The sequence below is a fragment of the Fusarium oxysporum genome, chromosome XI (genome assembly GCF_013085055.1).
Source record: "Fusarium oxysporum Fo47 chromosome XI, complete sequence".
NCBI lineage: Eukaryota > Fungi > Ascomycota > Sordariomycetes > Hypocreales > Nectriaceae > Fusarium > Fusarium oxysporum.
Window position 1 is genome coordinate 1,626,937 of NC_072850.1, and position 21,976 is coordinate 1,648,912.

Genomic DNA, 21,976 nt, shown 5'->3' on the forward strand with positions numbered 1-21,976 from the left:
TGTGGAAATACGATTTATATACGATAAATACAGATTTGGCTAGCGTCAGCCCTATAGATTATCTTCCGTGGTTGTCTTGGCGTTGGGATGAGTCTTGATTGGATGCACATGTTTGTACAACATGCATTAGGCCATACTTCATCATTTAGTACTTATAAAGCAAGATGATATAGGCAGATAGATTAAGAAATGTCCAAAATGATCATTATGCATAGCGTGGTATCTACATTACAACCTCATCGTCACCATAAATATCTCATCCCCGCTCCAGACTATCCTATCATCACAAGCCATATCCCATTCACAGAGCCTCAACATGCTTCTCACCCTCCTTCTCAAAAGAAGCCTTGCGTCCCGCCGCGGAACCCATAAGTCCAACTTCGGCCTGAGCCTCACGGAGCAACTCAGCATCCTGTTCACCAGCACGGCTCTTGAAGACGCGGTCCATCTCCTCAAGAGAAGCATTCTTGGTCTCAGGCAAGAAGAACCAGACCCAAAGAATACCAACAAAGAGAAAGACGGCGAAGAAGATGTAGGTTCCCCACTCCCAAGACTCGAGCATGGGGGGAACGAAGAAGGCGATGGCGAAGTTGTTGACCCAGTTGCTTGAGGCGCCGATTGAAGCTCCCTTGGCGCGGATGGAGAGGGGGAAGATCTCGGAGACGAGGGTCCAGGAGACGGGACCCCATGTAGCGCCGAAGCCAGCGATATAGACCCAGATGAGAGCTGATATTATGTTAATAATCATTAAAGGCTGGTAGGCGAAGCATTGACTTACCAACTGCAGTCCAACCAGCAGCGACGTGGTTAGGCCAGTCGTGGCGGAACTTGGCGACGATGATACCGACAGTGATCATACTGGCACCCATGACCACGGAGCCAATCAACAGAAGAGGCTTGCGACCAACGCGATCAATGATCAACTGTGAAAGGCAATGTTAGCATACATTCAGGGCATCGAGTAATTGAGCAACTTACCATAGAAGGAATGGTGCTGATGAGGAAGACAACGCCAGTAACACCAGTAGCAAGAAGAGCAATAGTTCCTCCAGTAAGACCCAGGCTGATGAAAACGTTGGAAGCGTAGTAGATGATGGCGTCAATACCTGACCACTGCTGGAAGAACATGATAAGCCAAGCAGTGCAGACACGCTTGAGGTTATCCATTGATCTGAAGCAAGTCACATATTGAGCAATCTGCTGCATGAAACGGCTCTTGTTCCTCTCAGCAAGGTGAGGAAAGTCTCTAGCGAAAACCTTCTGCTCAAAGACTGCCTCAGCCTTGATCTCGAGATACTCAACCTGAACAGCGTCATCGTCGATGGGGAGCTTTCGCATCCAGGCAAGAGTAGACTTGGCTTCCTCGTCGCGGCCAACCTTGACGAGCCATCGGGGAGAGAAGGGCATGAACCAGATACCGACAGCAAGCATAGCAGCGGGAATACCTTGGATGATAGAGGGAAGACGCCACGCGAGGTCGGACTGAGAGTCGCCTGTTCCGCCGATGTAGTTACTTCCATAACCGCACCAGAACGAAAGCATAATGCCCAAAATAGTCGCAAGTTGATAAAACGACACAAGAAGACCTCTCATCTCAGGCGACGAAAGCTCAGCGTTGTAAAGAGGCCCAACACCACTGAAAAGACCAACACCAACACCAGTCAAAAATCGACCAGCATAGAGAAGCTGGGGATTTCCTGCAGTGGCACCGACGTAAAGATAACTGCCGACGACGACCCACAAGCACGCGATGAACATGGTGTACTTTCGCGAGATAAGTTCGCTAGAAACACCAGCTGATAGTGATCCAAGAATACCGCCTAGTTGGAGGATAGATGTGAGCCATCCTGTTGCAGAGGATGACTCAACAACAGAGGGGAAGTTTTGTGTGAAGCGGGTCATGACGAGGGATTGACCCAAAACACCCTGTTGGTAACCATACTCAAAACCACCAAGTCTATAACTCAGTCAATAAACCGTTTACACATGTGAAGTAAGGAGTGCTTACGAAGCGAAAAAGGCAATAAAGATGACCTTGGGATTCTCCCGAATAGACTTCCAGATTGTCTTCTTGGGAGCTGTAGGCTCCAAGGTATAAGGACCGTCCGAGGTAGACATGGTGAAGTGAGGACGAAGCTGTGGGGGAGGTTGATGTGATGAAATCTGGGGTATGGGGAGAAAGTCCGAGTCTTTTAAACATTTTTGTACCCCAGGCAATTTGACTGGGGGATCTAATTTTCTGGAGTTTACTACGTTATGGGCGAGAAAGTGGTAGGCTAAGACCCCTTCTTTGGGAGTAGTGTGGTTTTTGGGTCTGACCACCACCGGCGAGCAAGTGCCGGAGGCTCGTGAGAATTGGGGTGATGACATCTTCAATTGGAGACTTATTACTTACCAGATACTGAGGCTCACTTGGATCAATTGACAAGTTCATTTCGCTGTAGATATTTCGTATTCTTGAGTTTGATCTTCAAATTGCACCCTCCTTTGAGTCGCGGCCACTGCAATTGACGAGTGCTACAACTTCAATTAACAGCTGGCCAGTACTCTTAACATCATCACATCCATCAATCCGATCAAACATGAGACATCTCCAACTGCACCACCTTCAAAACAGTCCAAGTGGACTTCCAAGTTGGCATTGGTCATGTATTTACCCAAAAGGGGGGTTCTTTGCACTGGCGACGGGGTTTAGGCTACGCGCCCACGGTTCGTCAGAGGAACCTGGGGCCCCGCGTAAAAATTCTAGCTGTCGCGTGTCCCCCATTCCAGTGGGTCACGAAAACTTGGAGGAGCAAGTATGGGTACTTCGATAGTGCCTTGATTTAGTGCGCGCTTGGGGTATTGATACGCGCAGTATCCAGTTCTAGATTTCTCCGAGTCAGAGGCCGGCGAGAATGATTACCCTGCACCATTGTATATTTGTTCAATTTGGATCTGGATCGCTAAATGAGGTTATCTAGAGATGATGGGTCGATTGAGGAAGCCGTATTCCATTGAAGTACTAAGACCATCGATATTGCATTGCAAAGTTGTTAGGTCAAGGGTAAAAGCATGTCTGGACAATGTGAACACTTTACGCAGAGCAACTGGTAAAAAGAGCGACCAAGTATAACAACGATCGTGGGGTCTTGGAGTTCATCTACCTATTCGTATTCTATTACTCCAGTATCGGGTTATTGCTATCTCCGTATCCGAATGCAGCAACTACTGAGTTTAATTGCGTGTTAAAGTACATCAAAATCATATTTTGGTAGACAATAAGTGCTGGGTGAATTGCTGAGCCGTAACTACGAATTCTATCTTAATCAACACGACGCGATGAGTAAACACACAGAAAGGCAATGAAGTTACGCCAAGCTTCCTCTGCCGATCCAGTAATAAAAGAGATTTCTAGAAAGTAAATGCGTGTCAAAGAGCGGCCGTCAAATGATTTGCATTCGGAAGGCATCACAAGAAACTGAGTTAAACGCTTGGCAGACGCGGCTTGACTGGTCGGCAACATCAAGGGACATGATCGCACTATAATAGAACGATACGGATGTGCACTTGAAAGAATGAAGGCCTGGCCTTTCATACCATTGTATTCAGCACTGAAAGAGCGCATAGTCTATCTAACGCGCCCAGACATGGTGATGCAGAAGACAAATTGTCGCGTCTCTCGAAATGTGGAGCGGGGGAATGCGTCGGGAAAACACACTGGCCGACAAAGCCTTCCCAGCACGATCGATCTTCGCCATCCATTTCATCACTGGAATCGTTTGATAAATCACAGCGTGGCACTTAGGTCCATCTATTTCTGTATCTCTGCGCGGTTTTCGGAGCTGAGAGTATGTCTCTGGAAGCTCGGAAAGAGCCTTGACCCTGTGTTCCGAGCAGACAAGACCAACGTGGAATTATACAAAACACCGTGTCTTGAGGTGATGCAGAGAAAACACCGAAGATTTATCAAACAAAAGGCCATGAACCAGCGGCTATTTGAGCGACAAGGTCAATCACCGGATATACCCCCTTGACTGCAGCAACGGCGATGATCCCATAGCCGCCAGCGGGTCTCCCCCACAATCTGATTCCCCAGATTCTCCCCCCATCATTAAGCTTATCTTTCGCTACCCATGTTAAGCATAACCCTTTCCTACTGGCCAATTCCCTCCTTGGATTGTCACTGATTACTCCTTTTGTCCAGAATGATAGCTCGACCCGGTATCCGATACTGTTCGGTCCGTCATCCGATGCACTATCGACTCCCCCTCACTCTTGGCATTCTCGGCACGCTCAAGATTGGACATCGCGCTTACCAGAGCCAGTATTAAACGGCTCTCTTCTCCTTGATCGACAACTTTTCTTTCTGTCACAGTCATCTTCAGGACACCTGTGAATTTGTACTTCAGCATGACTGCAAGAGATTCTGACGCAGAGAGGGGCAATGGAAAGGAGCCTTGGAGCAAAGAATTTGAGCATGCAGATACCCATGATGCTGCTGCGAGAGGACATCTTGCCACCGACGAGTAAGCTGACTGCCCCTTTGTTTGAGCTCTATTGACGTTGTTAGGCATGGCAACCCCATTGCAACCTTCGACGCAGAGGCTGAGAAGAAGCTCCGCCGCAAGCTAGACTGGTACATCATGCCGTCAGTCACTATCTTGTACTTGATGTGCTTTGTCGATCGTGCCAATATTGGTAATGCTAGATTGGCTGGTCTTGAGGAAGATCTTGGTCTTGCTGGCTATGACTATAACCTGTTGCTGACAGTCTTCTACATCGTACGTACTACCCCTTATCTACTGAAGCATCACCCTAACATGAATTTCTCTTGGTAGTCTTACATCGTTTTCGAACTCCCCCTTAACATGGTCTGCAAATGGATTGGACCCGGCTGGTTCATCCCCGCTACCTCCGTAGCATTCGGCGTCGCCTCCCTCGGGACCGCCTTTGTTCACACAATGGGCCAAGCTTGTGCCGTGCGCTTCATCCTCGGCATCTTCGAAGCAGGCATGTTGCCCGGTATCGCATACTATCTCAGCCGCTGGTACAGACGCAGCGAACTTGCCTTCCGCTTGGCAATATATGTTGCCATGGGTTCCTTCGGCGGAGCTTTTGGCGGTCTTTTGGCTTCTGGTATTCTGAAGCTAGATAGCTTTGGCTCATTGACGAGATGGCGAATGATCTTTGCTATTGAGGGTATCTGTACTATTGGCCTAGCGCTTATCGCGTTCTTTACTATGACTGATCGACCGAGCACTGCGCGGTGGTTGTCAGAAGAGGAGAAAGATCTGGCCATTGCGCGTATCAAGTCTGAGCGTGTTGGTGCCACCGAAGTCCTTGAGAAGTTCTCCTGGAAACTGGCACGTCGGGGTATCAGCTCACCTGTTACCATCGGAACTTCCACCATCTTCCTGTTCACCAACATCACCGTACAGGGCCTTGCTTTCTTCGCACCTACGATTGTGAGGACAATCTACCCCAACCATTCAGTCGTTCAACAGCAATTGCGTACTGTGCCGCCTTATATCGTTGGTACCTTCTGTACTGTTACCATCAGCTTCCTGTCGACTCGCATTGATAAGCGAAATATCTTTATCAACTTGTCACAGCTTCCAGTCATCGCGGGATACATCATGTTCCTCAGCACCACCAACCGTAAGTTCAAACCCCACTCCATCCTGGTAACCTAACTAACTCACCTCAGCTTATGTCCGCTACGCTGGCACGTTCCTCATCTGCGCAGGCACCTTCGCCAACGGCGCTCTATCCAACGCTCAAGTATCAGCCAACTTGGTCAGCGACACAGCACGCGCTTCGGGAATTGGCTTGAACGTCATGCTTGGTAACATTGGAGGATTGATCTCGACATGGTGCTTTTTGCCCTTCGATGGACCAAATTATCCAATCGGAAATGGTCTCAATCTTGGCGCGTGCTCGTCTATCTTTCTTCTCACTATTGTGCTGCAAGTTTACATGACTTGGGATAACAGAAGGAGAGCTGCGATTGAGGTCGGTCAGGCTCTGGCTGGGAAGACTGATGCAGAGATTCGTGTTATGGATTGGAAGCATCCTGGATTTATGTGGAGGCCTTAGAATAGCTGCATGGCTACTAGGAATGGGATCTTTTCCAGACGTAAACGTTTTCTCTCCTCCTTTATCACAAATAAGATATCTTCTCCATTGATCTGGATATGAGTCTTTTGCCTCCTTTCACTGTGCTATCGTTGCTGATATAGACTTTGCACTGTTTCGCTCCACTACCGACTTCTCGGGATTTTCCGAGCCCAAGTGACATGACCTTTTCTGCTGATGATTCGCCGCTGTAACGTTCTGCATGAAAGACCGCCGTTGCCATGGCCCCGCATCCTTCCATGCGTAACTTGCAGAACCCGCAAGGGAAGTGCCATTTTGGCGGCAATGCGAGCTTCAATCTCAACAAGCAGCAACCAGTTCCGAAGCTCCTTCAATCAGGACAAAAGATAGCCAGATAATGCCCATCTGATGCTGCATGCGGTCTATGTAAGGCTGTGTTTCAAGGTTCCCCGATCGTGTTTTCAGCTCGGGACTGAAGATCCTAATAACCTTCAGGCCAGAGCTTTAAGGGGGCCTACGGCATAAAGCTTGTCTCGCGCGAGTCGAGACTACAGTACTTTCGGCAATGTCTAGGTTGTGAACGATGAGTATCATTCGCTGCCGTCAATGGCCGGCAACTCAATCACTGCCGGACCTCAACTCAGTGTAACGGGTTACCCCGCCACCTCGACAGATGACGTTCGAGACCAACCAGCCGAAACGCTGTCGTAATCATCCAATGGACCCCATGAGTCTTCTTTAACATTGAGGTCGACAGATTTGATATGGATCGCGGCCATCAATACTCAGCTATTGTTGACGTTATTTAGCACCCGGCTGTTCTGCACTCCCACGCCTTGTACGAAAGGAGTGACTCGGTCGGTTCAAACGTCTGGAGTTATTATGGCTTAACTAAACGAAAACTCGTATCTCACCACTGTTCTCGCTGAGACATGTCACTGAAATGCCAAGACTGGGGATCTCTGGGCGATGCGGCTTGTGCACAGATACCAGCTGAACATGAGCCACAGCCGTTTCAACGGATGCTGACATTGCCCTGCATCAAGATTCGGCATCTTATCCAGCCGGCGGCATTCACCCATTTGAGTAAGCCCTATCAAGATCTAGGCAGGCTTATCGGGCTCTTGATTGGATGAGCACAGGAGCTTGGGTTGAACCTATTTTTGTACAGGCCGCAGGGGTCTGTTTTGTTAAACTGGCCACATCAGTTATGCAATTGGTAGAACTCTAATATGTTGTAAGCCAATTCGGCTGGCTACCATATTATGGATGCCACACCAAAAGCAAGATACTTCTTCTTACATATTATTTCTATAGCACAGTTAGTACCCAGTTAGTAGGAATTAACAAAACAGACCCTGAGGCCTGTAGTACCTTAGCCCTTGGGGAAGATTACGCTCACTGGGCTGAGTGGCTTGGAAGCTAGTGGTTCATCATGTGCTTCAGCGGAAGCTGGCTGCAGCAACGAGCCTGCATAAGAAGCCGTTCAATTCAGGAAACGAGCTGTAGAGCTGGTCACTTGCACTCTCTGCCATTCTTTACACACATAGTACATACCAACATATTGGTGGCCCACGATCGGCAACATGAAATCTCTTACAAGCATCGCTATCGCAGCGGCCTTAGCACTCTGCAAGTAGCAAACAACCATGCATATTACAAACGTATCCTAATAATCTTCACTTTAGTTGCCGGCAATTCCTCCGCATCCCCAACGTCATACTGCAATGGCAAATCCAACAAGATTTGCTACACCTGGGCTGTCCCATCCTCAACAGCCTCGTCCAGCTCCGGCAACTTGTTCATCCGTATCCAAGCTCCCATCGAATACCAGTGGGTTGGCCTCGGCACCGGTGATAAGATGAGCGGCTCAACCATGTTCGTCATCTACCAAGATGGTACTGGTAAAGTCACCCTGAGCACGAGGATGGGACATGGCCATGAGATGCCGGAACACAGTCTCATGCGCTCTGTGAGGCTGATAGAGGGCAGTGGTGTCGTGAATAACACGATGGTTGCCAATATTCGTTGCGGCGACCTCGGAAATATGCGGTTCAAGGGATCGAATCATTGGATCAGTGCTTGGAAGGCTGGAAGTTCTTTGCACACGACCGACATTGATGCTGATATCGAGGAGCATGATGGGCACAATAGCTTCTCGGTTGACTTCTCTGAAGCTGTTGTGAACTCCAGTAGCAACCCCTTCATTCACATGACGACTACTACACCGAGTGGTGCAAGTTCTGGTGGCGGTGGAGAAGGCAAAACTAGCACTATCCACGGCATCATTATGTCGGTGGTTTTTCTACTGGGCTATCCGCTCGGATCGCTATTGATGCCCATAATCGGAAAGTGGTTTATCCACGCTACGTGGCAGATGATCGTCTTTATCGGCATGTGGGCTGGGTTTGTTGCTGGCAAGTTGGCTGCCGACCGTACCGGTGATGTAAGTAGCCAAGCCTGTCTTCTGGAAGTATTGACTGACTTTTGACCAGTGGTTCAACGCTCCGCATGTCATCATCGGCACAGTGGTTTGTGGTTTGATGGCCGTCCAACCAATCTTAGGATGGCTACATCATAGGAATTTCGCTAAGTATCAGCGACGAACAGGCATCAGCCACGCTCATATTTGGTACGGCCGAGCTCTAATGATCCTTGGAATTGTCAACGGTGGGCTTGGTCTGCAACTCGCTGGCGCATCTATGAAACTCATTATAGGCTATGGCATAGTTGGTCTGGTAACCTTTTTGATGTACACCGCGGGCGCTGTTCGCAAGATGCTGAGGGGACCGAAAAAGCATCAACATGAACCCCTGAAGTACAATGGCTCTTATAGCGCGGTAGCATTGATTTAATTGGCAGTTTTGTACTATCCTAGATTCTCATTCTCGATAGCATTGCTAGCACAAGACTGTTGCTCTTTCTTTCCAGCCGCCCTGAATACCAAAGCTTTTTGATCGTCCTAATGTGGTGGAGGTGAGCATGTGATAGCTGCTCTGGAGTTCCCAAATCACAAGCTTCCTGTGAAAGAATGATCCTTGCAGGCGAGCAAACCCTACAGCAGATGCAATGCATGCTAGGTGCGGCCGAACACAGCCTTACAGCTACGTGGTGATGATGAGGAGCGTCTATTGGACAAAACCCCCCCCGTCAGAGTGATCAGACCATATGCTGTGTCTTGAGTGAAAGGCGGCCGCTATGCTCCGGCCGCATGCATCCAAATTACGTCCAATACGAAATCTCGACAACAGAGCTTCCTCTTCAGGTTCCATGGTGGATTTTTCGTAGATGAAGCTGAAAAAGCTTGATCTATTTGTCGCTTACGATGCGTTTCTAAGCATTTCTATAAGGCTTATTCATCCTGCGGCTCTTGCAAACCCCTGTGACCATCGAAACAAGCATAGAATAACATCTATTTGCATGTGAACTATGAGGTCCTATACAGTATTTATAGAGAATCGTGGTCGCAGTGAATGGTACCCTTTGTCTTCATCCAATTCAGACAATCCGGCGATTAAACATCCAATATGCAACTGTCAACTGTTCTTCTCAACGCTCTCCTCGCCTTCAGCGGGGTCGCAGCCCTTCTCAAGGGCGAACCTGCTGCTTCCGCCAAATTGATCGACATTAATTCTGTGGGAGAAGTTTCTGAGATTCCAGAGAGTGAAATCGCCCCAGCTGGTAGAAAGACTGTGTTTGACGAGCACGCCTCACCCAATCCCGGTTTGAACAAGCGATAGGTCTTATGGGGTCTGTGTCTCAGCAACGCTGGACTCCCCTCAAGAAAGGTTGAGCAGTACAAATCCGCGGTCCGTTGTGTTTTCGACGAAATTGCTCAATGGAACCCTCGCTCTCAAAGGAGCGTCTCACGTGAGTACATCCCACTGAAAAGATAGGGCATACAACTAACCCTTCAAAGCTAGTAATAGGTGGCATTGGTCTGGTCCTACGGCCGGTGGCTATCGGAGAGTTATGATCACGGTCCGCAACCAAGTACGTATTCATTTGAGCATTCTAACCTCAGATCACTAATGGGAGATGTGTGGAATAACTGTAAACCGGGTACCTTTACTACTGGCGACCTTAAGCAGGTTCTGGCTCTTGTGCTCCGAAACTGTGACCCGGCGAGATCGGGCTGGGCATACGTTTCGCTCGATCATGTTCTCGTGGCTATCGTTCACGACAGAACGATCCCACCGCCCCAGCCACACTTGACTTGCTAAGTATTTTGTGATGGACGTGGGACTGGGGAAGCAGCAGGCGGGTACGTTGAGCTGGATCAGGAGAAACAATTCATCGCGAGGACAGTCAACGATGAATGACCTGATAGTGGGATGATTCATAGGCTCAACGGTATCTTTCTTTGTATCTGTGCATGACATAGGGTTATTGTATGCATAAAATGTAGTTTGGGACTGCGTTCATAGTATCTGCCGTGTTTAAAGAGTTGATAAACAGACACTTTATCGAGTACAAGATTACTTTGCAACAGTTTACTATTAAAGCATCTACAAGGATACAAGAACACCAGGCCTTCCATTTGTTCGTCATCTAGTTTAGAGGTCAAGATTTGGGTGTTGATTCGTGTATACATTGACTGTAGAATAGATTAAGGAGGGTCTATCCCAAAGACGTCGTAGAAATTGACCCCTCTTGTGCAGTTTCTTAGGACCACAATTCTGATCTGCATTCCCTTGGCTTATGTTGCTTGAATCAGCTTCAGAGTCTACACAGCTACTCATGCCCGAATGACTGACACTCACACATGGGGGCAATCCATTTACCCTGGTGGATGTGTCGCATTGTTTGTCCGACTATGATCACATTGGAAGTCCCAACGCGCTACGCGGGACAACATCATAGCTCTTATCAGATAAGCAAATCTTTGGAACAACCCGCCTCTAATTGGTCAAGTAACAATCATCTCCAGTATACATGACCTGCATCAAGCCTAGTCCCCCGAACACGGCGTCAATTGCCGAGCCCCGTCGGTCCAAGGCCTCCGCGCGCCGGAAATCATGACCTTTCTCCGCCCTGAAAAACGTCGAATTGAGTGCCAAGCTGTGTATCAAATCCACTGCGGTCTTTATCTGCCAGTCGTTCAGATGATCCGTTTGTAGAAAAAGGCGCGCCCTTGCTCTGAAGTCTACGCCCTGGCGCAACATGTTTTATCGTGTGCGGGGAAGCACATTCAGTACCGATTTGACGGACCGACAAGGGTTTGATTGACCAGTTGCGCGATACTTATAAAGACCCTTGGTATCTGACGTATATCATTCGCTTGGCTTGATAACGACTTCATTTATCTCAAGGCAGTTAAATTTGTTCTCGAGATGGCTATACTCCCAATTGCGGCAGCTGTAGTCGCTGTCGTGCTCTTCATCAAGCACATCTTCCTCGATCCCCTCATCCTCAGCCCTCTTCGCCACGTCCCTGGCCCCAAATCCTTCGCCGCGACAAAATGGCGTCTCGCCTACGAAGATTGGAAAGGAACACGAACTCGGACAATTTTTAAACTCCACCAACAATACGGACCAGTCGTGCGCATCGGTCCTCATGAGGTCTCTTTCAACAGCCTCTCAGCACTGCGAACCATCTACGGACCCGGAAGCCGATATGGCCGAACAACTTTCTATCGCATGTTTGATGTCTATGGCGAGCAGAATTTGTTCACGTTCCATTCTCCCAAGGAGCATGGTGATAGGAAGAAGCTGCTGTCGCACGCCTATTCCAAGTCTGTTGTTCTCAAGCCGCCGACCGCGAAAATGGTTGAGAGGAGGGTTCGTCAGTACCTGGATCTGATTGAAGCCGAGCCTGAGAACGTCAGTGAGATTTTCAGCACTCTACATTATTACTCACTGGACAACATAACCGCTTTTGTTTATGGAAAGTATGGCCAGACTGCAGCGATTCGAGGCTCAAAGATTCATCGGGAACTCATCGCGGATATTCTGCATCCCTCTCGTCGAAAGCTCTCTTGGTCGATTGTGCATTTGAAGGCATTGACTCAATGGCTGTATCGCCAGTCAGGATTGATGGGTAAACTTGTCAAGCCGGTTCTTCCGATGCAGCAGCCCACTACATACACCGGTATCCGAGGATATGCTCTGCGGGCTTTTGAGGCCTTCCGAGCCGATGTGGAGAAGATCACTCATTCAGAGGGTAAGTAGTATTTGTGACTTCTGTATGCAAACAGCTTACAAAGATGACAGATGAACATGTTTCGATTGTGGAAAATCTCTGGCAACATCATGAATCTCAGAAACCAGGTGGACTCCGCGATTTGCAGATGGCATCCGAATGTGCTGACCACTTCCTCGCTGGCATCGACACCACGAGCGACACCCTCATGTTCCTTGTTTGGGCACTCTCACTTCCAGGCAACGAGAAATATCAGGAAAAGCTGCGAGAAGAAGTCATGGCCATCTCAGGCGATGGACTGAACCAATGGGGTAATCCAAGAGCCGAAGCAAGTGATCGATGCACATATATCAACGCCGTCATCAAGGAGACTCTACGACTCTATGCTCCTTTGCCAAGCACTGAACCTCGTTCGATCGACATCGATTCGGTTATTGATGGATATACCATTCCTGGTAACACTGTTGTCGGCATGTCGCCTTGGATCATGCATCGCAACGAGTCGGTATTCAAGGATCCCTTGGTCTTCAACCCTGATCGATGGCTTGGACCTGATGCAGCGGAGCTGAACCGATGGTTCTGGGGATTCTCAAGTGGAGGGCGAATGTGCATTGGCATGCAGTAAGTTGCTTCTCGCCCCTCGATTTCTCTGAATCTCAATGTCTAATATGATCCAGTCTTGCTATGGCCGAAATGACTACACTCACAGCCACCATGTACCGACAGTTCAGAACGACAATTGCTCCAGGGTTTGAGGATACTACGCCTGCCATTACAGCTCGCGTGGAGACTTTCTATGACGATCGATTCCCCAATGTTCAGGTTAGTCTTCTCTTCATTCTTGTTAATACGACGTGTTATTGACTAGCTACAGGAATCTAAATGTCTGATCAAGTTTACGAAGTTGAAGGACTGAGAGGGATTTGTTCCTTTATGAGAGAGCTTCATGTTGTTGACCCACGTTTCTGTTTTATGCGCTTAAAGAGAATATCTGAGGTCCAAATTCAACATACGCCATTAACCAAAGAAACCTGGTGAAACGTGATATCAAGACTCTTTCTTTCGAGTTTATAAATGCTGTACCCATTAATCTCTCTGATTGAGACTCTGATAATAAACAGTTATATGTAAAAGATAAGTAAATCTCAAAGCTAATCGATAAAATACGAAGCAGCTGAACTTACAACCCTAAGTCTCATTTCCACAACCCCACAAATCTTCAGAATGCAGGGGAGACTGTTGTTCCCAGCGACGCCACAATCAATAGTTTGCAGAACCAAACAGTAGTCAAGAAAGCTACTCTGTTTTCATGGTATAGGAACGGGGAAATTCCATGGATCAAATCTGTCAAACGGAAATGGCGCCTTATTTAGACAATGTTTTAAGTTTCAAGGATTCAGCTTAATTACCATGTTTCCACGAGTATCTTGACGCCTCGTTTTCTCTTTTTGCAACATCCATACTGTCATTACCGTCACCATGAGATTTACATATTCAGTTCTTCAGCTTTTGGCGCTGTGCCGAATCACATTAGCATCGCCATGGAAGCCTTCTTCCACCATCACTTCAGTAGCGCCAACAAGCACCACTGAGACCAGCGAGACGGTGTCATCTACGGCCTTTATCTACGAAACTACAGCCACTACCGAGTTTGAGACACTGTCTGACTCCTCTACCATCGCAACTTCAATCGCAACCTCCAGTGTCGAGGTTGAAACCACGACAACCACCACTGCCGCATCAGGACCTACCAATCTGATCAGCAACCCCGGTTTTGAAGACTCAAACGTCGCGCCTTGGACCGTAAACAACAACATCGGAGCCTTGGCTATAGACAGCGATTCAGGTCTCCCCCCATCAACCCAAGCAGGCCATTTCAGCGCCTCTGGAGAAAACCTCGTCAACATGGGCATCAGGCAAGAAACTGATTCATCTTTGATCGTCGCCGACAAAGAATACCGATTCACGATATACACCAAAGTTACGGCCTCCAACTTTTGTATCTCGCAGACTATTGCATGCGGTGCAGGAACAGGTTGGGTGAACTCGGCGAATTGGGGTGCAGTGCAGACGAATGGTTGGATATTGACAACAGTTACTTGTACGTGGAATCAGGCTCAGCGAGATGCTGGACCAAGTATCCAGGTCGCGGGAGTGTGCAATGGTCTGACTTTTCTGGCCGATGATGCTGTTTTGGTCGCAAGTGACGCATCGGATTAGTTTAAACTGTTATTTGGGGGGTTGTAATAGGTTTAGATTGCATTTTCACTGAACCAAAGACTTTATTAATAATAGTTATCCGTCTGTAATCAACTGCAGACTGCTAAGCAATAATCTTTTTAATCTTCTCACTGTCCGTGGTGGGGACCCTTTCAGTGACCCATCGACCTTGACCCTTCGCTTTCATGCCCCACAAAGCCAGGGGTGATGTTGGTCCGAGGTTTAAGTCAGCAGCGCCACGTTCAATAGTTTTACAATAAATCGATGGTTAGGTACCAACAGAAAAGAAAAGAAAAAAAAGAAAAAGTTGGTCCGTGGAGTTAATTTGTCACAATAAACTGATTTGTTGTTCAAGCTAACTTAGCGTGAGTCCTTATGCTTAATTGCGCCTGTTTCTCGGTTATTCTTAACTGGTTACCCTCTTTGTTGGGTTTCTCTCTGGTACCATCGCAGTCCCGCAAGGACATCATAATCGTGGTTATGAGACTGGTGTATCGATTACTTCAGCCTTTGACGCTGCATCAGCTGGCTTCAGCCTCACCATGCAAGCCTTCTTCTCAACCCCCCAATTCTGTTACATCTATCAGAACCACCAGCTCTAGTGAAGCTGAGACGACCAATACAGACATATTGTCAGCAAGCTCAATGACGACAGAGCCTGCCACCTCTACGGTCTTATCCTCTACTATTCTCTCCGTAGAGATCGAGTCTGTCACACCGATAACTGTATTCTCATCAGCCTCTGCTGGAGAGACAGAATCATCATCCATAGCCTCTTCTGAAACGACAACTATTGCCGAAAGCACCACGAAATATGAGCCATTAGTCTATACCACCTCAGCTGCAACTTCAGCTGAGACATCAACTGGAGAGACATCCACCACGACAACATCTATTGAGCGACAACCCACCAACTTAATTCGCAATTCCGGTTTTGAAGACCTTACCTTCGCGCCCTGGGAGGCAGTCGTGGTAGCAAATCGCGGGTGGCTATCCATCCGCAGCGACACGTCTCGCCCGGGATCGCTTCAGTGTGGTGTTTTCGATTCTTCAGTTCCGCCTACAGGGGGGCTCAGACGCAGACTTATCCAACCAATTGTCTGGTCCGTTAAACAAGATATTGACCCTTCCACGATCATCACCGGCAAAGAATATCGCTTTTCAATTTTCCAAAAGATCACAGCTTCTGGCGGCTGTAATGCCCAGCGGTTAGGATGCGGTGGCGGAGGAACCTCGGTCGGTTCGGGGGAGTTTGGAGGGCCCTTGAATGCATGGGCTTTGGGAGCAATTAGCTGCACTTGGAATCAAGCTCAGCTTGATGCTGGATCCTACGTTTATGTGAATATTATTTGCAACTCTGTCACTTTCTCTCTTGACGATGCTGCCTTGATAGAAAGAGAGGCATCGCAGTATTGATTTCACTTATGGAACTCTTATACATCTTATTCACAACCACAATAACATAGCTTCGATGAAAATTACTTGCAATTTGACTTCAAGTAGTACTCCAGGGAATCTAACAATGACTTACGCCCATGACAACTAGCACTAACTGGCCAATCGCATACTTAAAAGCATGTACCATAACTGACAACCAAACCAAACGAGTTAAGATGCTGAACTATCACCTGCCATAGAACAAAATATTTGAGCAGAACAGCATCTCGCTAGTTGACGACACCCTCGATCAGCTAGGCCTCTGTCTAGCAGCAACAGCAAACCCAGGCTTATTGATGGAATAGTCGAAACCCGTTGCAATCAGAATACACAGACTGTTTTCGGTCTCGAACTGGGCGTAATTACAAGCACCGAGCTGACCACAAGCCTTGATACACTTCTCCATTGTGCTATCTTGTTGATATCCGATATCTTCGTAACCGTCAAATCTCCAGTTACAATAGAGCTCATATTCGATTTCGTCGTCTGCGAAGTAGGGGTTGTCGAGATCAGCACATTGCGGTGCAGGGGCATCGAGAGCTTCAGAGGTGGTCATGGCCGCAGTTGTAGTAGTAATGGTAGTGGGAAGGTCTTGGCTGGTGGTTGTGAAGAGTGTAGTGGTGTCAGACTCGATAGCTGCTGAAGTCTCGGACACAGACAGGATGATTGTGGTGGACACATCAGACTCAGCGGATGTCGCGGTAGTAGTCTCGGTCGTATCTTGAACGGAAGTACTGACCGTAGCCACTGACTCGGCGTTGCTTGTGATGGTAGTAGTAGTCTCACTCGAAGTAGTCGATGATGAAGGACGGCATGGCCCAGCGTTGACGCCCGCAAAGGCAACGAATGCAACCGCCAATGAGTTTGGGAAAATCATGGTAATGAAAGACTGAGGTGAGTATACCAAGCAAAACAAGAGTGAATATCTGTGGAAAGTCTACTAAAGGCCCTTACTTATACCCGATCAATTACCACCAACACAAATTGTACTTTTCTTTTCTTGCTATGACCCTGAACTATTAATGCGCTATTTGGCGGATTGTCGTTTTTTGAGCTTAAAATATCCACTGGGGCCTTGGCAACCAGGGCCTTGACTCAGTGGATATTTTGCGGCTGGCGGCCTGAAATCCACTGAGTTGTTGGGGGCTGATGCACCGTAGGGAAATTTGTCATTGGTTGTAGGCCTTTGCTGCAAAATGCTGACTGTATAATTGCCAGTGGAGTCGCAAAAGGTGCCATAAATCTGGCAGCCTGAATAAGCGATCACCATTAAGCAGAAACCTTCTGATATCTGGATGAGGCCTTAAAAATAACTAATCCAAGGATTATTCAATCTTTTTTAAACTTGTCTATGTCTTTTTTTTATACTTAGAATAGCGGTTGCAAGTTTTCTGGTTAAACGCACTGGTTCTTTTAAATGAGACTGGCACCTATACAAAACCTCGTTATTGGCAGTAGAGCTGCATTGGGATCAAAAGAGAAGCTTTCGGACTTGGTATGTGCGGAATCTACTAGTTGATTCTTTTCATCGATCCTGTTTCTAATATTGGCCTATTGCACAGTTGTGGAACCAAGTCAAAGTTCTCACGGTAGCAATAATGCAACAACAGCATGTAGCATGGAATCTATCAGACTATTGACTATAAGGTAGTACCCTTTCCCTAGAAATGTGATGATTGAGAGACGAGGGTGATTCCCGAATGAAACGTATCATCTAAACGGCATTATGGTTCATCTTTGCCCCAGAACCTGGGAATAGACTAATAGTGTACTATCGCACTCGCAACGCAAAGGTTCTCGAAGTGAATAATATTAACCGTGAATCATCTCAGAAGTACTATTATTACACAAGCTTTTCAGTTAAGTGGTATTTCGGCGCTCGCGTGACGCTGCTAGAGCAGCACTCAAGCCGGTTTGCTGCAGTTGATATGTACCTACTGGAGGTCCAGCAAACATTGGGGCTTTCGGCTAAAAGAGCATTATACTCAAGTTTGACCTTTGGTCTGCCCCATCCTTTAATTAAGATGGAGATAAATATTTGAGTTATATGATTTTGTGATTGGACCAACTGGTTATCTGGTATCGCCTGATTGTCAGCCCTGGGCTTACCATGAGTGCCCGATGTGCGGGGAAGCGACGCACTACCTCTTGCAAGGTCATGTCAAAGAAGGAGAGAATATCTGAAACATAAACCGGGTTCTCTAGGATGTACGTCTTATTCAAGTCATAAATATATTAGGAATCCTATTTAAATATCTCCTAGCTTTAGTATAGTTCTGGAAGGGCACTTCCTAAATTCCATAGGATTCTTGGACAATATTCCTCAACATGAACAGTAACACTCAGAAAAGCCACCAGACTCATGATCACACTACTATTAACATCCGCTTATGTAGCTTCCATCTTTTGGAAAAGTTTCTTTCGCCTTATACATTTCCAGTTTGACGATAGTGTGGTCCCTAGCGGTTCTAGAAGTTTCAAGCATTCTGATTACACTACACTTTATAAAACATACAAGGTATCCTGTCTGAGAAAACGCCCCGCTTGATAAAGCTTTTGCCCTAGATATTACACCTTCGAAATGTACTCATAGCAATGAATATCCCTCTCAGAAAGCCTTTTCCAAAACTTCAGGACCCACAGACTGCAGAAGCATATCCAGCGTAGCCTGCCATGAAGGTTCCATGAATTTCGACATTATTCTCACCCGCTTCGCCGCCTTGTCAACACCCTCCTTCTCCCTCAGAACATCCGCTCTCTCAGCATCAAGCTGCCCAAGTCTCTTAGTAACAAGCGCAATCTCATGATCGGTCTTGTATATTCCAGCGATGCTCTTGTCGAGCTGGCTTTTCACGATGATGTATACCTCTTTGTGCTCGAGAATAGTCTGTTTTCGCTTATTGATGAAGGTGCGGAGCTCAGCATCCCCGGGGTTCTTCTGGTAAACTTCCTCAAGACCTCTAAGCGTTGTGTTTTCGTTGGCTGTGGATTCCTCAACGTCTTTGAGAGCGTCCTGGGCTTTCTTTTGGTCGTTTGTATAATCGTTCTTTTTATGGAAAAGGCTGCTCTGAACGGCAGAGAGCCTGCGTTGCTCGTCGTCGATGTCGGCCAACAGTTCTTCAAACTTGTGCGCAAATGGCTTTATGGCATCGGAAGCATTTTTCAAGCTTTCTTTGAACTCGTCTCCAGAGGGCTACAGATGGTTAGATTCATGATAGGAAAAGTTAGAAGGGAAACTTCTCACCAAAACTGCGTCCCAATTGATTGCTCTAGGCACTTGAGACTGATGCGGTAGAGCATTAGATGTCCTTTGCCTCTTTGCTCCAAATCGTGAGGCGTTCGTTGGGGTATTGTTCACAAATGATGCTGCTGGTGATGATTCAGCCGGGCGCTTATTACCCCGAGATGGAGCCAGGTGATGAGGCGTCGATTGTTGACTGTTCGCTGATTGGGTGTAAGCCCCTTGAGGAGCCACGAGGTTAGATGCTGATGACCAGTTGCCTAATTGCTGTTGAGGGGTCTGAGAGGTAGCACTAGTGCGGGGCGACGCCAATGGCTGAGAGCTGGCTTGTGTGCGGGGAGTTGCGGAACTCTGAGAATTTGAAGCGGAAGTTGAAGCCGATGGCTGGCTATTGGATCGTTGGAGTTGCATTGTATTTTTAGTACCGGGGATTGGGGGAAGAGGCACTGCTGTATATGATTGTGGGCGAGGTTTCACAAAATTCTGCATTGTGTTTGCAGGAGAGGCAGTTGGTGTAGGTTGTTGAGGAGGGCGCATATCGCGCTGAGAAGTTGCGGGTATGGGCACCGGTACTTGCGAACCCGGTGGACTCCTGACAGCGAGAGTCGCAGACGTGTACTCTGCTGAGCCGCTGCTTTGGCGAACAGAGCTCCTAGGTGTATCTGATACTAAGCGAGATGGCTGTTGGATACTGCGCCGCGGACGGCTTGAGGCTGCTGATGCAGAGTTGGGTGTTGAGGTTCCGTGATCAGGTCCAGATAGACCGTTTGGCTGTACAGGGTCTGGACTGTCGTTCATCATGAAGCCATCACCACCTGGATCCACCACTGTTCCCTCATCTGTCTCGTCGTCTTCGATCTCGACGATTTCTCTGGCTGATGAGCGGCGTCTTTCTCGAGGCGGACTCAGTTTCTTTGGCGCAGCCCAGTCGAGGTCATTCTCGTCCTCTTCCTCTTCCTGTTCTTCAGCGTCGCCATCTTGAACTTGCCCCGGTTCATCGTGTTGTTCTTCATTCTCCTCCTCGTCCTCTTCAACTTCATCCTCGTCTTCATCGGTATCCTCTGAGATCTGATCCTCGGGCAAGCCCAAAGCTACTATTTCATCAACAGGTTCAGAGTCTGCCTCAGTCGCGTCACTGTCGCCAATCTCATCGTCGCTCTGGACATTCACTGTCGCAGACTCATTTGGATTTGTATGCTTGGTATCAATCCCCATACCGCGAAGCCATTTCCGGGCTTTGAGAATATCAGATTTGCGTAGTTGGGGATACTTTGTGCGTGGGTGGTGGTTCGCATGACCTTTCAGTCTGCGTCGCACCTCTTCAATATCAACTTTGTTGGTCACCACGAGCGACACCAGCGCAGAGAGACTCTCGATGAGTCGAATTCCCCACATGTCAGGAACAAAGCCTTTGCACAGCTCATTTGGCCACATTCCGCTCAACTGATGAATGCGCGACGCTGCGTGATAAGCACGATGAGATGGATAATCTGGTGACGATTGACCCTTGACGCCCGGCGGCGGTCTACCGCGATGACGCGTGGATGAGTTCTTTGGCGTCATGGAAAATGATGAAAAATATGAATAAGTTGATGATGGCTGTAAGTCTGGTTGAGACTGGATGTGCTCAAGATGAGCTGATGTGATTGATTATTGAAAGGGTGGTGATGTGTTTGCGATGCATGAGGTAAACGGTAAACACGGTCCAACTTCGTCACGTGTTTTGGCGTGGTACCCGAATGGCTGAGCAAAGGGGGCGGAAAAATAAATTCCAGCTCCGGCGTAATACAACAGGCAAACTTAGCCAGACATGGGCGCCATCTTGTTTCATCTCTGAGCCAATGAATCAAGGAAAAAAGGGAAATAGATATGGCATTAATATCCCGTCTTCATAAGGCAGAAGGTATTAGACTTGAAGATGCTCGTTATAAACTGCAAGTGCTTGTGTGATGGATGAATGGTGAAGCCTTGATTCATCAGGTCGCCAAGCATTGGCGGGTAAGACAGGAAAATCTCACTATGACTAGAAATCTTTGATTTATCTACTATTGGGGGTTGCGACTACGCCTTGGTTTGTTTGTCAGTCGAGAGATACGACTCGCAAGATATTTTTATCCTGATTTTCAGGTCCCACATATCCCACCTAAACCATCAAACCTGTCTGGCCTTTGTTTAGAAGACTATTGAACGAATACCAGATGGTTTAGTCCCGTTCTACTTCTTTTTACGTGATCCATTTCTTCCTTCTTTCATTGCATTTTAAGTCAGCGCCGGCTCTTTCCGCATGGAAATCGCATAGCGACTTTTACTATATGCAGTCTTTCTCGTATTCATCTTCTTTAGCTGTAACAAGAAAAGAATATCATAGTAGAAACAATTCAGAGTTTATCTTACGGTTACGGAGCTTACCTAACATAGTAGAATTCATCCTTCTGGCTTCGATCCAGGCGAATCAACTCGAGAACTCTTTATATTCCGCTTTCCCAATGGATTCTTCAATTTCTGATGTTGTGCTATCGGACTTCGTTCAGTGGCTAAGACACAGCTGGAATCTAGCCTACGGCTTCATCATACGACGGACACGTATTGTCTACGGTCTAGTATAATAACGTGACATATGCAGCATTGACACATGTGCTCCACCAAGACTTTTCGATGGAGGTATTCGTTTGCATAAAGGATTTATATAACAAAAGTTTCAGGTACAATTTTATCTCACTATTGTAGAGCGACTTGAGCGACGTATAACAATGGCACAGATTTAATATAGAACCAGATTGATGAAAATTCGTATTCGGTGAGAATTTTACTATTCAACAAAATAAATAAGTCTTCGGCATCAAGGTCTTTGGATCTTCC

General features: G+C 47.5%; 9 protein-coding genes across 9 annotated transcripts; 6 read left to right on the forward strand and 3 right to left on the reverse strand.

The window, feature by feature from the left end:
- Nucleotides 1–153: 153 nt before the first annotated feature.
- FOBCDRAFT_192327 (general substrate transporter) lies at nucleotides 154–2,204 on the reverse strand. Its single transcript, XM_031192691.3, has 4 exons — nucleotides 2,009–2,204; nucleotides 979–1,957; nucleotides 779–923; nucleotides 154–726 (listed from the first exon to the last, which is right to left on the reverse strand). Exons 1-4 carry the CDS (start codon nucleotides 2,116–2,118, stop codon nucleotides 302–304), a joined length of 1,659 nt encoding a protein of 552 aa, XP_031031537.1. The 5' UTR covers nucleotides 2,119–2,204; the 3' UTR covers nucleotides 154–301.
- Nucleotides 2,205–4,375: 2,171 nt separating this feature from the next.
- On the forward strand, nucleotides 4,376–6,157 carry FOBCDRAFT_324378 (major facilitator superfamily domain-containing protein). Its single transcript, XM_031192692.3, has 4 exons — nucleotides 4,376–4,508; nucleotides 4,553–4,763; nucleotides 4,821–5,640; nucleotides 5,690–6,157. Exons 1-4 carry the CDS (start codon nucleotides 4,393–4,395, stop codon nucleotides 6,076–6,078), a joined length of 1,536 nt encoding a protein of 511 aa, XP_031031538.1. The 5' UTR covers nucleotides 4,376–4,392; the 3' UTR covers nucleotides 6,079–6,157.
- A 1,356-nt stretch (nucleotides 6,158–7,513) lies between these two features.
- FOBCDRAFT_208527 (uncharacterized protein) lies at nucleotides 7,514–8,933 on the forward strand (the record flags this gene model as incomplete). The annotated part of the gene is made up of 2 exons (XM_031192693.2): nucleotides 7,514–8,524; nucleotides 8,574–8,933. The coding sequence occupies 2 exons, from the start codon at nucleotides 7,514–7,516 to the stop codon at nucleotides 8,931–8,933; spliced, it is 1,371 nt and encodes a 456-aa protein (XP_031031539.2).
- A 672-nt stretch (nucleotides 8,934–9,605) lies between these two features.
- FOBCDRAFT_281491 (uncharacterized protein) lies at nucleotides 9,606–10,301 on the forward strand (the record flags this gene model as incomplete). Its single annotated transcript, XM_059611603.1, has 3 exons — nucleotides 9,606–9,801; nucleotides 9,863–9,948; nucleotides 10,008–10,301. 3 exons carry the CDS (start codon nucleotides 9,606–9,608, stop codon nucleotides 10,299–10,301), a joined length of 576 nt encoding a protein of 191 aa, XP_059466225.1.
- A 763-nt stretch (nucleotides 10,302–11,064) lies between these two features.
- On the forward strand, nucleotides 11,065–13,327 carry FOBCDRAFT_324379 (cytochrome P450). The gene is made up of 4 exons (XM_031192694.3): nucleotides 11,065–12,240; nucleotides 12,291–12,840; nucleotides 12,897–13,041; nucleotides 13,094–13,327. The coding sequence occupies exons 1-4, from the start codon at nucleotides 11,412–11,414 to the stop codon at nucleotides 13,133–13,135; spliced, it is 1,566 nt and encodes a 521-aa protein (XP_031031540.2). The 5' UTR covers nucleotides 11,065–11,411; the 3' UTR covers nucleotides 13,136–13,327.
- Nucleotides 13,328–13,698: 371 nt separating this feature from the next.
- On the forward strand, nucleotides 13,699–14,439 carry FOBCDRAFT_281493 (uncharacterized protein; the record flags this gene model as incomplete). Its single annotated transcript, XM_031192697.2, has 1 exon — nucleotides 13,699–14,439. The coding sequence occupies one exon, from the start codon at nucleotides 13,699–13,701 to the stop codon at nucleotides 14,437–14,439; it is 741 nt and encodes a 246-aa protein (XP_031031543.2).
- Nucleotides 14,440–15,084: 645 nt separating this feature from the next.
- On the forward strand, nucleotides 15,085–15,855 carry FOBCDRAFT_281494 (uncharacterized protein; the record flags this gene model as incomplete). The annotated part of the gene is made up of 1 exon (XM_054707553.1): nucleotides 15,085–15,855. The coding sequence occupies one exon, from the start codon at nucleotides 15,085–15,087 to the stop codon at nucleotides 15,853–15,855; it is 771 nt and encodes a 256-aa protein (XP_054563528.1).
- Nucleotides 15,856–16,126: 271 nt separating this feature from the next.
- On the reverse strand, nucleotides 16,127–16,753 carry FOBCDRAFT_281495 (uncharacterized protein; the record flags this gene model as incomplete). Its single annotated transcript, XM_031192698.2, has 1 exon — nucleotides 16,127–16,753. One exon carries the CDS (start codon nucleotides 16,751–16,753, stop codon nucleotides 16,127–16,129), a length of 627 nt encoding a protein of 208 aa, XP_031031544.2.
- Nucleotides 16,754–18,261: 1,508 nt separating this feature from the next.
- FOBCDRAFT_233669 (uncharacterized protein) lies at nucleotides 18,262–20,769 on the reverse strand. Its single transcript, XM_031192700.3, has 2 exons — nucleotides 19,121–20,769; nucleotides 18,262–19,069 (listed from the first exon to the last, which is right to left on the reverse strand). The coding sequence occupies exons 1-2, from the start codon at nucleotides 20,678–20,680 to the stop codon at nucleotides 18,485–18,487; spliced, it is 2,145 nt and encodes a 714-aa protein (XP_031031546.2). The 5' UTR covers nucleotides 20,681–20,769; the 3' UTR covers nucleotides 18,262–18,484.
- Between the last annotated feature and the right edge of the window lie 1,207 nt (nucleotides 20,770–21,976).

Coding starts and splice junctions, on each gene's coding strand:
- FOBCDRAFT_324379 (XM_031192694.3), top strand. CDS start 11,412: ATGGCTATACTCCCAATTGCGGCAGCTGTAGTCGCTGTCGTGCTCTTC. Junction 12,241..12,290: donor GAAGATCACTCATTCAGAGG/GTAAGTAGTATT, acceptor CAAAGATGACAG/ATGAACATGTTTCGATTGTG. Junction 13,042..13,093: donor ATCGATTCCCCAATGTTCAG/GTTAGTCTTCTC, acceptor GACTAGCTACAG/GAATCTAAATGTCTGATCAA.
- FOBCDRAFT_233669 (XM_031192700.3), bottom strand. CDS start 20,680: ATGACGCCAAAGAACTCATCCACGCGTCATCGCGGTAGACCGCCGCCG. Junction 19,070..19,120: donor TCAATTGGGACGCAGTTTTG/GTGAGAAGTTTC, acceptor AACCATCTGTAG/CCCTCTGGAGACGAGTTCAA.
- FOBCDRAFT_192327 (XM_031192691.3), bottom strand. CDS start 2,118: ATGTCTACCTCGGACGGTCCTTATACCTTGGAGCCTACAGCTCCCAAG. Junction 924..978: donor TCAGCACCATTCCTTCTATG/GTAAGTTGCTCA, acceptor TGCCTTTCACAG/TTGATCATTGATCGCGTTGG. Junction 727..778: donor TGCTGGTTGGACTGCAGTTG/GTAAGTCAATGC, acceptor ACATAATATCAG/CTCTCATCTGGGTCTATATC.
- FOBCDRAFT_324378 (XM_031192692.3), top strand. CDS start 4,393: ATGACTGCAAGAGATTCTGACGCAGAGAGGGGCAATGGAAAGGAGCCT. Junction 4,764..4,820: donor TGCTGACAGTCTTCTACATC/GTACGTACTACC, acceptor TTCTCTTGGTAG/TCTTACATCGTTTTCGAACT. Junction 5,641..5,689: donor GTTCCTCAGCACCACCAACC/GTAAGTTCAAAC, acceptor AACTCACCTCAG/CTTATGTCCGCTACGCTGGC.